At 42.4% G+C, this 12,550-nt stretch overlaps 1 protein-coding gene across 10 annotated transcripts in view; it reads right to left on the reverse strand.

The window, feature by feature from the left end:
* The window catches only part of FGD3 (FYVE, RhoGEF and PH domain containing 3), a 101,229-nt gene that overhangs the window by 31,969 nt on the left and 56,710 nt on the right, over positions 1 to 12,550 (reverse strand). For all 10 annotated transcript variants that reach the window (XM_085236047.1, XM_085236044.1, XM_085236040.1 and 7 more), the window contains 3 exons: positions 10,453 to 10,621; positions 8,922 to 9,519; positions 7 to 96 (listed from right to left, as the gene is read on the reverse strand). In XM_085236047.1, the coding sequence (XP_085092173.1) occupies positions 7 to 96; positions 8,922 to 9,519; positions 10,453 to 10,621 (857 nt within the window). The remainder of the gene's footprint in view (positions 1 to 6; positions 97 to 8,921; positions 9,520 to 10,452; positions 10,622 to 12,550) is intronic.

Raw genomic sequence — 12,550 nt, forward strand, 5'->3', positions numbered from 1 at the left:
AATTACCTGATCCAACAGATGGAGTCTTTTAACATACGCTTCTTCTGTATGGAGCAGTTCATTTGCAATGTTGAATAGCTTTTGGGGCTCTGTACACTGGAAAGAAAAAAAAAAAAGAAAAAAAAAAAAAGTTGTTACAAATAACAGAATCCATCTGCTCCAGCAAAACTAACTTTCACCAACCGTCCTCCCTCCCATGTTCACCATGGGTCGAACGTCCTGCCAATACAGAAGCACAAAGTGAATGAGCTTAACACCTTTCAGAATCTGCTCCACACTTCTCACCAAAGGATCAATTTGCCTTAGAGAGATTTTTTAAGCCATTTTCTGAAAGCTGGAGAGGACATCACTTTATTTCTTTGTGTTTTCATTTGATGTGTTTTTCTGTTTTTGTTTTTTTTTCATTAAAAACAACCAGAAACATCCACTAAATCTGGAGATGTATCTAGTTTATTTGATAACTGAGACATTAGACTGCAAATTAACAGTTCTCAATTTTTAACTTGGATCATGCATACAAAACCAATCAGAAACTAGAAAATACCTGTTTGGCCATGCATTACACTCCCCAGCCAGTGCAAGGTTACTCTCTGCTATTTCTATTTCTCTGTGCAGCTTTAAACACTCACCAGTTTCAGCAGTGTAACTGAAATTACCCAGCAGAGCCTTATACTGTGCTCATTAAAATAAATAAATAAGAACTAAATCAAAAGCTTGCATACAACTAAGAGGCATAAACTTACTTCACCATTTAGCTAGAACTTACATAGACTCCACAGACTCTTGCTTTCCTGTTTGTTTAGAAATACTTGAATTAGGGTGACACCAGCTCTAGCTTTCTGACAAACTCTAGATACCTTTGAAGATCTAGACTTCAAACTCCATGTCTACATGTAATCAAATCAAAACTGTGTTCCAGGCTTGGTTAGTAGAAACAGGAGTACAACACTGGAAAGGGGCAGCAAGGATGGTAAAGGGTAGGGAAATTTTAACGGGCTGGAGCTGGGAAAAAGACAACTGTGATGTAAGGTTAGAGAGATGCATAAATGGTTAATGGAACAGACAGCAACAGCTTGGTGCAATTATTCACCATTCCTTGCATTGGAGAACTGAGTGCATCAAATCAAACTACTGAAGTGCTGCTTCAAGACTAAGAGCTGCTTCCCAAAGCACCGCATCCCTGCATGCACAGCCCTGGAGCACAAAGTGCAGCAGGCAGCAAAGGTTCCCACAGGTTCACAAAAGGACTGGACAAATCTGCAGAGAATGAGTCCAGCTGAAGTCAATTAAAAACAAAGCCTGTTTCTGCTCCAGGAAGCACCTGGGCCCCCAGCAGCAGCAGAGACTTCTGTCCCTAACACCTATCTCCATCTGCTTGCCAGCCCCTCGCTAGACACACAACATGGCTAGAAAGTGACACTGAAACTCTCTCTTTAAGCTTCTTCAATGCCATCTTCTTTTGATTACGTACAAAGACGAAAAGAAACAAATTTAAATTAAAAAAAAATTTCAGACAAACTGCTGTGCAACCAAAAGACCTGAAAGCCTTTTCAAAGCTAGCCATGAATCCAAGCAAACCAGGCCCACAGCTACCCTACATGAAACAAGGTACCACTTAGCCCAAGTACCTACAGCTCTGTGACAGAAGCAGCAACCAAGGGACAGTGAGGACTTTTGCTGTATTGGAAATGCTGGACTGAGTGACTATATGATATATGTTAATATTCTGGGAGAAAAAAAGACACAGCACAATGCTTTGAAGCCGTTATGGAGAAACACAACTTATTATACATTATATTGAAAGACACTGCTGGCCATATAACTGGGATCTCTTGCTGAGAAAGAATTTACTTGCCAGCTTTGCTGAGTGCCTGAATGAAAGGCACTGATGTCATCCGGCTGGCACGCCGGCATCCAGAACATCCTCTGATTTGTTTGAGTTCTGAATTTGAAAAATAATTATTTTCAATCAAATACATTTGCTCTCAAAAGTAAATCTTTACAAAGCACAGGCACTTTCTAACCTCCTGACCTTCACCATCTGCAACTGAGTTTATACTTAGAAAAATCTTGCTGACATCTGCTTGAAGACCAAATCACGGCCGAGCACAATATCAGCCTGAGCTGAGCATTACGTTTTAAGGCAAGATCATCTTCAGCTGCTCCTTCTGCTAGTGGCAGACAGGCATGTTTTTCAGACTGATCTGCAACTTATTCACCTTTCAACTGACATAACGTTGTACTTAAAATAGTTGATACAGTGAATTACAAGGACAGCCCAGCTCCAACCATCCTGCGCTGTGTTCTTGGAAGGACAGATTCGACACAGCCAGAGCTGTATAGCAGGGGATATGGACAATATATTTCATGGTCTGTGTTTCCTTCGCTTTGAAGGAAAACTGAAAGAAGCATGCAAACGGAAATGCATTTATATTTCTTATGTAACAGCTTTATGTAAATCTCAGTTCACATTTACTAACACAACTACATTCTGACAGGAATTGAAGGAGCCCTGCTTGACTGAAGTAAACAGGCTTTTTCCCCCAACAAAGATGGCTGGGGGAAAAGAGTCCTTGGGTAACAAAGAAATCAGCAGAGACACAGCATGCCCAACCTGAGGAGATTTGAGACACCCCTAACATCACTAACGCTGAAGTGAACCAGTAGCAAGGAGAATCACAGAATCATAGAATGGCCTGGGTTGAAAAGGATCGCAGTGACCATCTAGTTTCAACCCCCTGCTATGTGCAGGGTCACCAACCAGCAGACCAGGCTGCCTAGAGCCTCATCCAGCCTGGCCTTGAATGCCTCCAGGGATGGGGCATCCACAACCTCCTTGGGCAACCTGTTCCAGTGCATAACCACCCTCTATGTGAAAAACTTCCACCTAATATCCAACCTAAACCTCCTGTCTCAGTTTAAAACCAGTCCCCCTTGTCCTGTCATGATCCACCCTCATAAACAGCTGTTCCCCTTCCTGTTTATATGCTCCCTTCAAGTACTGGAAGGCACAATGAGGTCTCCCCGGAGCCTTCTATTCTCTAAGCTAAACAAATCCAGTTCCCTCAACCTTTCTTCATAGGAGAACTCACCGCATACTCGATTTTGCAGCCATTCAAAGGGGCCGGGTATCTGGGGCTGTCACCATCTCCAGCCTACTCAGAACAGGCACCCGGTAACCAGGCCTCTGCCCATGCAGGTGGCTTTTATCAAACACAGAACACACTCTGCTTACAGTACAAACTGCACATGATCTGAGTGACTGCTACAGGGGACTGGTGAAGCACAGTTAGCTTTGTTAACAGAGCCCCGCAGAAAAAATGTGTCATTTACAAGGCATGTAAATGACATGGCAAATAAAATACTCAGCTTTCCACTTAAAATGAATTCTAAGCTGTTTTATTCTTTGTAAATGCGTTTTCCTCCTCCTTTGCCCACCATGACCACTCGGCAGGACCACGGTCCCACACGACAGCTGTACAACTGCCGCAGGACCTTTTCAGAGCAGCTGAGCTGGCGGAGTGACAAGGAAGATGAGAAAAGGGAAGTGTCGGTGCTTATTTGTGACACAGGAAGCTCACTGCAGTGCTTGGAACAGCAGTCGTGTGATGCTCTTTCACTTCTGTGCTGAAGGTCCAACAATTCGTTTTCAGCTGTACGTGTGTCCATAAAACATTTTAAAATAAAGGAAATGCACCACCAGCAGCAGGTTCTCATAAAAGGGCAGATTCCCACCTGCAGTGGGAGTACATCTGCACCTGCAAACACATAAATTTGTCAATCACAGACACAAAGTGGGTAACAGCAGACACTGTTGTGCAATGAAGGGCCCCAGGCACATCAGTGCTTCCGGAGAGTCTGACCAGCTGCCCACCAGGTGCCAGGCACTGGGAGAAGGGGTTGCAGGCATTGGCTGCCCTCCTTAGGCTGTGGCTGCCTGGAACAGGGTGGTGGGCTCAAGCCAACCTGCCACCCTCCTTCTTCTGCAGAAGGTCCCAAAAAGATCATAGACAACTTCCTAAGTGAAAATGTTAAAGCAATATGGAAAAGTTATTGTATTGTAGGGCTTTTTTGTAGTGCTGAGATCTTACTTTATTCAGCATATTTGATAAAAGTGAAGATGAGAACATACCTGATTTTTCTTAACTTGTACTCTATGACTGGCTCCACTGTTTTGCTTAGTGAGTAACTTGTGCGGATTCACCTAAAGGCTTGGAAAGTATCACTGAATCAGGAAACAAGACAGAAAGTCCCCAAAGAAAGCTCCCCACTAACCTGTTGTAAGCCAACTGATGGACCAAATCAGGAGGCCTCCACAGATTCTCATAAGAAAACGATTACTTTGGCCACACTCCCTAATGTCAAATCAGGAAGTGAAGATAATCACTTCATATCCTCTTCAAGGCCAAGTCAAAATCTTTTTTTCCCAAATACACGTGGAGATAATCTTACCCAGAGGTCTGACTTTCAGGACTGTAGGTCACGTTTTCCAACACAAACTGCACTGTGAAATCAGAAGCACAACTCCAGCTAGGTACAGGCAGAACAGAAACACGTCAATGACTGTATGAGGCCCAGGGGGGCTCTCCATTATCAGCATTATTTTACACAGCAGGTTCTCATGAAGCAGGACAGATGGAGAAAGGCATTTTTTTGCGATTATTAATGAGCACACGTTACTATTAATGAAAAATATCTGAACAAAAGGACACGAGAAAGCATTACCCATCTCAGCAGCATCACTCCACTGCTCCCAGGCAGTTGGTGTTCAGCAGAGCCTTGGGTGACAGAGGCTGCAAAGCACGACAGCTCCTCAGTCATGCTTTTATCATTACTTTTTTTGTACCCATCAAGGCTAACATGCCTCAGTTCTCAGAGCTCCTGACATTTTCTGAAACATTATCAAAACTAATAAGCTCCCCTTGTTCATTCTCATTCTCATAAAAGATTGCTGGAAATCCCAGCAAGTCACTCCTGTGATTTAAAACGTATCTCAATAATTGTGCGCTAACAGTGAGATCTGTGAGCTTGCACTGCAGACTCCCAAAGGAAGCCACACCACAATGCAGAGCTGAACCTAGACTAAATAAAACAATGCAAGTCATCCATCAGGCAGCATGACTTCACCAGCCATGGGATGTGTGAAAGCTCGGGTGGTAGACAGCGCTCCAAAGTAGAAATCTAGAGAGGAGAAAAGCAAATACGATTCTTTTTCTACTAATGTTTATTCATGAACTTCACTTAACGCAATATCCCAGGAATTACCGAGCCATCGTTAAATCATTCTGCAGCTGTACTTCCCATGCATCCTCCTCCAACTACAACAAAGCTCTCTGGAAAACGTGACTGTTTAATGGGAGCGCTGGTTACCTCCGCCGTGCAGCTGCAGCCCGGTACCGGCAGCGGGAAGGGGGAGGCAGGAACAAAACCCTGACACACAGCCTGCCCTGGGACAGCCCGGGGGGAGGAAAGGGTCTCTCCTGCTCACACACCGACATGGGTGCTCACTGAGCTCTTCCTCCCAGCCGTTCTGGCACGTTGCTTTCTGGAAAATTGCCCGTTTTCTTAAGGATGATGTGAACTCAGAGCAACCACATAACAAGGCAGCTTCAAATTGAATCATGCTTGTTGGAAGCCATGGCTCTGTATCCTTACAGACTCACTCTGCAGCGTCCAGATTTGCATCAGAACCAAAGGGCAGACTGGGAGGGTGCTGTGAACACGTAACACACCAGTTGGCTTCACCTGACCTTGAGCTGGTGCATACTGTGTCCCCAGAAGAGGGCACAATCCTTACACTGAAGGAGAGGCAGCATGTCTTTAAGCCCTTCCCCACACGTGGCCACAAAACTGGGCTTACTTCTTGTGGTCTGCATCAAAACAGCCTTCTCAAAACTGAAATCAGCCCAAAATGCAAAGACAGACCTGAAGTACATCACATTAATGTCACACCTGTCCTCCCGTACTCATTTAGATGAGAAGTCCCAATAGAAAAAAAAGGAACACAAGAAAACAGAGCATTTCCTCCTCTAGAGATCTTGCCCTTTTATAAATTCATTAAGCACCCTACTGACAAACATGACCACGTAACTCAGTGTTTAATTGCATTATTTCACACTATATGGACATTTAGCCTAAGGAACACTATTTAAAAACAGCCATCAAAACTCTGATGTCTTAGACCAGTAATTATTTGTAGTATTTATCAGTAAAGCTCTTCTTAATGACACTGTAAAGTCTTCCACTTGGGTTTGCCACAGCTGCTTGGGTATTGCATGCCTAACTCAAAAAGGAAATCTAATACTCAGATTAAAGAATCATTCCAATCATTTTTCATCATTTTCTTACTGATATGTTGCAAGTAATAATCTTTTAAAGAATATTTTAGTTGCACAAATACCTATATACATATATTAAGAAGATAAAATAATTAAAGTATTTCATAGTATATGTGTTTATAAAGATACACATAAAGAAAAGTGAACAGCAGCAGACCAGAAGCCATGCACTGTGATGGTGACGCTTGTGATGTGAGATGTAAATGAGCTTACACTAGCGGAATACTGAAGAGATACCAGATGTTAATGGACACAAGCTAAGTTTTAGCAGATGCTAATAAGAATCTCTCCCACTAATAGCTTTCTGGAGGATCCCCCACGCTGATTTCTTGCATACAACACACATTTCCCTTGGCAGTGCAGACCAGGAGCACTGCTGGATCCCATCTCAAATTGCCATAGATTATTCCTGGCAGGACGCAGGCTGCCTGCCCTGCAGCCTTCCTGCCCAGCTGACAGGCTGCTCCTCTGCCATCCCCACCAGCTACCAGGTGAGACTGCAGATCTGCAGGCAGGCAAATGAGATCACATCCTCTCTATATACAGCAAGCAGCCATGTTTGCCAAGCAGACCCAGTTCAGATGGCCCTCACTACTCTTCAGTCTGCAGGATGCTTTGTGGCCGTTCCAGTCCACAAGTCTTAACAAATAGCAGCAGGGATGAGCAATGAGAACCATGCTCAGGCTCCCTCCTGGATGGAGTCGAACAGACCCTGGAGATCCTGACACCTGAGCTGAGGCTCTGCTGTGCTTTGGAGCCTTTAGGATAAAACACTACTAACTAGCTGTACAAACGAAGTTGATGCAATTAGCATGGAAAGTGTCGGTTCATTTACAAGGATACAAACAACTTTCACTTTGACAAGGACTACTTGCCAGAATAAACTCTCAAGTTTTGCTTTCAGGTCAGCTATTTCTGTGACACCAATGGTATCCACGACACCAAGATCAGAGTTTCTATCCTTCCCTTTTGTTGAACTCCCAGTAGCACCTGACAGACCTAAAGGAATTCATCCGAGCCTGTGGTACCTGGGTCTGCCAACATGCAGCATGCTCCAGGCAGGCAGCAACCCCCACCTCATGCACACCCAGGCAGCAACTGGGCAGCAGGAGACGGGTCTCCTCTTTGAGAGATTGATTCTTAGTTACGCAGCACTTTGCCAATATTAAGTCTCACTTTTTTCTGTTGTATAACAGAAACATCAGTGTAAAGCTAGGGTGGAAAAACCAGTCAATTTCAACGAGTTTGACATGCACCGAAATTGCAAAAGGAGCAGCAATTAAGTCTTGGATGGGCAGCACCTGTCCCAGGCAACAATGCTGGTGTTTGAGCCATGTGAAGGGAATGTGACTCTAGTCACACAAGCCTGAGCCTGTAATAAAGAGAAAGGACAGCAGCATAAAGCAGTGCATTCACTGGAGAAATTCCGGGACTTTTTCGTACCTTCCTGGAGGTGTGTTTTCTCAGCACGCTGTCTTCTTGGAAAAAAGGGGGACACCACAGAGCATTAATTGTACTCTGAGGTTACAGCTGTCAGCACTGAATGACAGAACTTCAAGCACATCACATACTTGCATACAATTTCACCACTCTGTAATACTCACTGGTTGATCTGATCTAGGAGCTACCAAATGAGTTTAAACTGTCAGCTCTCCCAAAGGGACAAACTCTTGATGTACATAACTCAGGATTTATTCTGTGACCTCAGCAGAACCAGTCAATTTGCATGAACTGAGACGTGAGCACCACAATTCACTAGTCCTGGTTGTTAGTGCTCACGGTATTGTTCTAAACACAAACCGTACTCTCATGATGTCCAAATGAAAAGCACCCCAAACACAAACAAACAAACAAAAAAAAAATCAAGAAGAGAATATTTTGCAGACATATTGCTTGAAGGATCTTGTTTTCCTTTAATGAAAAGTCTAACCTATTTTTAAATATAACTGTCCTGATAAACAGATAATCAAAGGAATGCCATTAATGTTAAACAGATGCAGCAAATATACAACAGCATGGACCCCATTATTTTCCACAGAATACCTTCAAAATAACTTTTTGCATTCAAAAAGTAGTCACACTAAAAGAATCACTGGCTTCTTTAAAAAAAAATTATATATATATATATACACTGCTAAATGAGATTTCCAACATGCATGTTCTTCAAGAATATAAGGCCCTGATCCTGGAAGATTAACTATCCAATTAGCCCACTGCATGTCATGGAGTCCCACTGCAAACAACATAATTTCTTAAGTAGGAGCCAAACCTGCAGAAATTCAAACAAAAAACACAGGGTCCAAGTCTTTACCTACAAATGGAATTTCACCTTTAACAACTTGTCTCTGCCTCTGATGCACTCTCATAAAAAGAAACCTTTTAAATTAAGATTGGAAATCTTTCTAACAGATACAGTCTAGAACAGGAACAAGCTATGACCTAAACTGAGCAGGAAATCAATGTCTGTCATGATCCTCTGACATAGGAGCAAAAAAAAAATCCCAAACACACAAAAATGATGCAAGAGATCTCTGGAAAGGGTCACAAACAGGCTTCAGGTAAAGTAACATTAAACCACCTTACCTTGTTTATATCCATATACTCTAACTTTGGCACTTCTGCTGTTTCTTGTTCCTCACTACTTCCTTCATCAATGTCACTGTCTTCATCCTGTGTGGAGTCTCTCTTCTGCTCTGCAGAGGAAGATTTGGTGCCCTTTTTGTCAGGTTCTATCTCTCCCGGATTCCCAGACACACTAGGCTTCTTCTGCTCTGCACCTTCTTCGTTGGGGAAAGTTTCCCCTGCCACGCTACAAGAAGGGCTGTCAATGCCACTGTCTCTGTTGGGAATTTTACCATTACCGTTCAGTTCTGCAGTCGAGTCTTTACTGCTAAGCTCTCTAGAGGGTTCTTTGCTCACATTCACAGCAGTACAGTCTTCATGGCTTTTGTTATCGCCTATGCTTAGCTCTTTAATTTTCATTATGTCTGTGTTAGATAGATCCGCACCGCACGGTACGTCTGGCTCATTTTCATCTGCTTCACTTTTTTCATTTGTTGAACAGCCGCTGGAAGCTACCATGTCACAGTCACACGAGCTCGACTGTTTGGATGAGTCCAGGCCTGGTTCCATCTTAAGAGCTAAATTTAGCTGGTTCCTTTGAAGAATATGTACAGGTTGCCTGCAGGTGAAGAGAAAGCACCCCAGCCATTCACATTAACAATGAGAGGTTTCAAAAGCATCTCAAAAGAGACTGGGCCTGATTATCATTTGTTTCAAGCTGCATTTCTTACAGCCCCCTGACAATACTAGGAGGCATGTGTACAGACACTGCTGTAACAACATTCACCCAACATTCAGGTAAAAAACGCACCATTCCTAACCATAAGTTACCATTAGAATCCCAAATCTTTAACACTCCCCACCTTGCCCTGAAGTACAGTTTGGTTTGAACATTTGGGGCAAGAGGAATCATCTGTTAAAAAACGCATTTGTGGGTTTGTTTAAACAGGAACTCACTTTCTTCAAGAGAACAAAGTCTTTGCGGCAAGTTATTTTCTGTCAGAGAGGGGACCTTTATTGAAGCACAAGAAGGCATTACTTCTTCCTATCTGAAAGAGGCCTTACTAGATTTACCCGGGCGGTAACACACTACAGGGCACAGTCCAGTGCCTCTGCCTCCATTCCCTTTTTATGAGAAGAATCATTTAGGTCCATCAGCCAAGTTTGGTCTTTGAAGAGGATTTTCACGTGTTTATGAAATGAGCTGTTTTGTACATCAGCTCTGACCCCATTCAATGTTTCATACTTAAAGTTTCTAAGGAAACTGTTATACACTATGCCATTTCAAAATACATTGACACTGAACTATCCCTTGCCTCCAAGAAGCAATGCAACAGCAAGCCTGATACTTACTGAGTCTTAAGCAGAGAACTCAATTATTTTTTATCAGAATAATCAATTTCCTATAATGCAAAAACAAATCAATTTAATAAAAGCAGACTCTGAGCTACTCAGTTGTGGAAGAGCACTCAGATTCAGCAGATCTTAAACTCCAAGTCACAAACTATAACCACTGCAATATACAGTTTAGAAGGTACAATAACATATTTACCTAATACTTTCAAATTTCTCAATGAGAGTGTTGACTCCTGCTGATATTGGTATTTCTTCCTCTCCGGGCGCTAAGCTCCTTGATGACTTGGGATCAGCTGGTAAAGGCCGAGAAGGTGCAGGAGGAATTCTTTCTTGCCCAGGCTTGAGGTGGACAGGCTTAGGAGGTACTAATAAAACAGGAGGAAAAAACAGGAGGATAAATCTTCATCTTCTTTATCTTAAACTGGAAAAAAAAATGCAGGCACGCGATGCAGAACGAGGGATATCCATTCTTCCAACCTTCATAAATTACACTTGGTGCAGTCCCAAACTATTCCTTATACAAAAGCAAACTGTTGTACACTAAAGAAAAATGATGGTCCTCTATTTTGCATCTCTCCAGTTGTATAAAACGTGTTACCGAACAGTGCGGCTCGCTGAAATTTACCGCTTCCTTGTTACTAAACAGGATGCACAGCTCGCACTTCGTTTTTGCAAATAGGCTCACCATCTCAACCACGCCACTGAGTTTCCCCTCCCATGACTTTTCAAGACTCCAGCACTCTGTTCAATCTCTTATGTCGAAAAAAAAAAAAAAAGAAGCTGAACCAAAACAAACCACCACAGAAACAATCCCACCATGGATTTCACTGCCTTCTATTTGCTTGGCCAAAAAACCCACAAGCAGAACATAATAGCTTTTCTTCCTTTCATTCTCCCTCCCCCATGTCTTCCGTGGTGTAGTCTTCATAAATTTCCTTCCTCTTTTGCTTCTACATTGAGTTATACACTATATAAATAAAACACATTGTGAGAACGTGTACATTCTGCTTAAGAATTCATTGGGAGGCAAAGGTGCAAAGTTAAATACAGTATTTAAAAAAAACAGTAATTAAAAAAATATATATTCAGCCCTTACATTGTTTGCAGAGTAAAGGGTTTTGGAAATACGTAAGCAGTAACCCATGGCAACAGGTTCACGTGCTGCTACAGTTTCAGACAGAAAGCAGCTTCATAATAGCAGACTTTACAGTAGAAGGTAGGAAAACTGGCAGTGTGATTACTCCCAAATGTGCACTACTTGGAGCACTGCTGCCAAATGATCTGATCTGGGCTATTCAAGGAGTTAATACACAAATGAGGGAACTCTATACATGTGTTTTCTTAAACATTGTTTTCAAGAACAATGTATTTCAAGCATTTCCAATTTTTAAATAGTCAATATGGCACATGGGTGTTATGAGATTAACACTGTAATGAAGCTTTAATCAGCAACTGTTCTAAGTGTAATTTCAGGGTTACTTTCTTGAGGAGGCTATAGCTAAGATGTACAGTCCCAAGAAGTCAATCTCCCTACCCTGCAGAATGCTGACTGTTCCAAGCTCCAGATCAGCCTACAGGTCCTCCCTCCTCTGGCTATGAACGGTCACTGTCTGAGGTCAGTGATGATGAATGGCTGGAGCCTTTCAGCTCTGCATACAGTCAGCATTAAAACTATCTAAGTTACTGAGGTCACTTCAGCACCAAAGAATAAGATCAAATCCAATGAGTTGAGCTCTAATAGGATGCTTCTTATAGGATGACTGACTAGGCAGTGTGCAAAAACGTTTGGAATTCTTGTCTTAAAATGAAGATGTTACAGTTCAATTTTGAAAACTTCACCAGAAAATCTGTCTTATACACACACACAAACAGTCAAGCAGGAAAAGAAAATTATTATTGCATTATATGGGTGCATCATGCAGCAGACAGCTACACAGTAACCTGTCCTACATTTCCTATTAGGTTCTTAAGAGCTTAAAACTGGGTTACAACACTCAGAAGGTGAACTTCACTGCATCTGTGATATGATAAGGTGTAATAAAAAGAAGGAAAATAAAAAGTAGTCCCTTTGTTAGTTCTGAATTCTGGTATTTATCAAGGTAATTTGGAGGAAAAGAGGATCAGCACAGAGGCAAAGGTACTGCCTTTCTTAAACACTGCTTACAAAGCAAAACTTTAACCACAGATGTCTACTGAAAAGTTGACACAAAGAACACAAAGTCCAGAATTTCAAGGAAATGGCATTACTTGTCACAGTACCACAAAGGCCAGGCAGCTTTGCCTCTCCAGTCAAC

The sequence above is a fragment of the Meleagris gallopavo genome, chromosome 14 (genome assembly GCF_905368555.1).
Source record: "Meleagris gallopavo chromosome 14, MGAL_WU_HG_1.1, whole genome shotgun sequence".
NCBI lineage: Eukaryota > Metazoa > Chordata > Aves > Galliformes > Phasianidae > Meleagris > Meleagris gallopavo.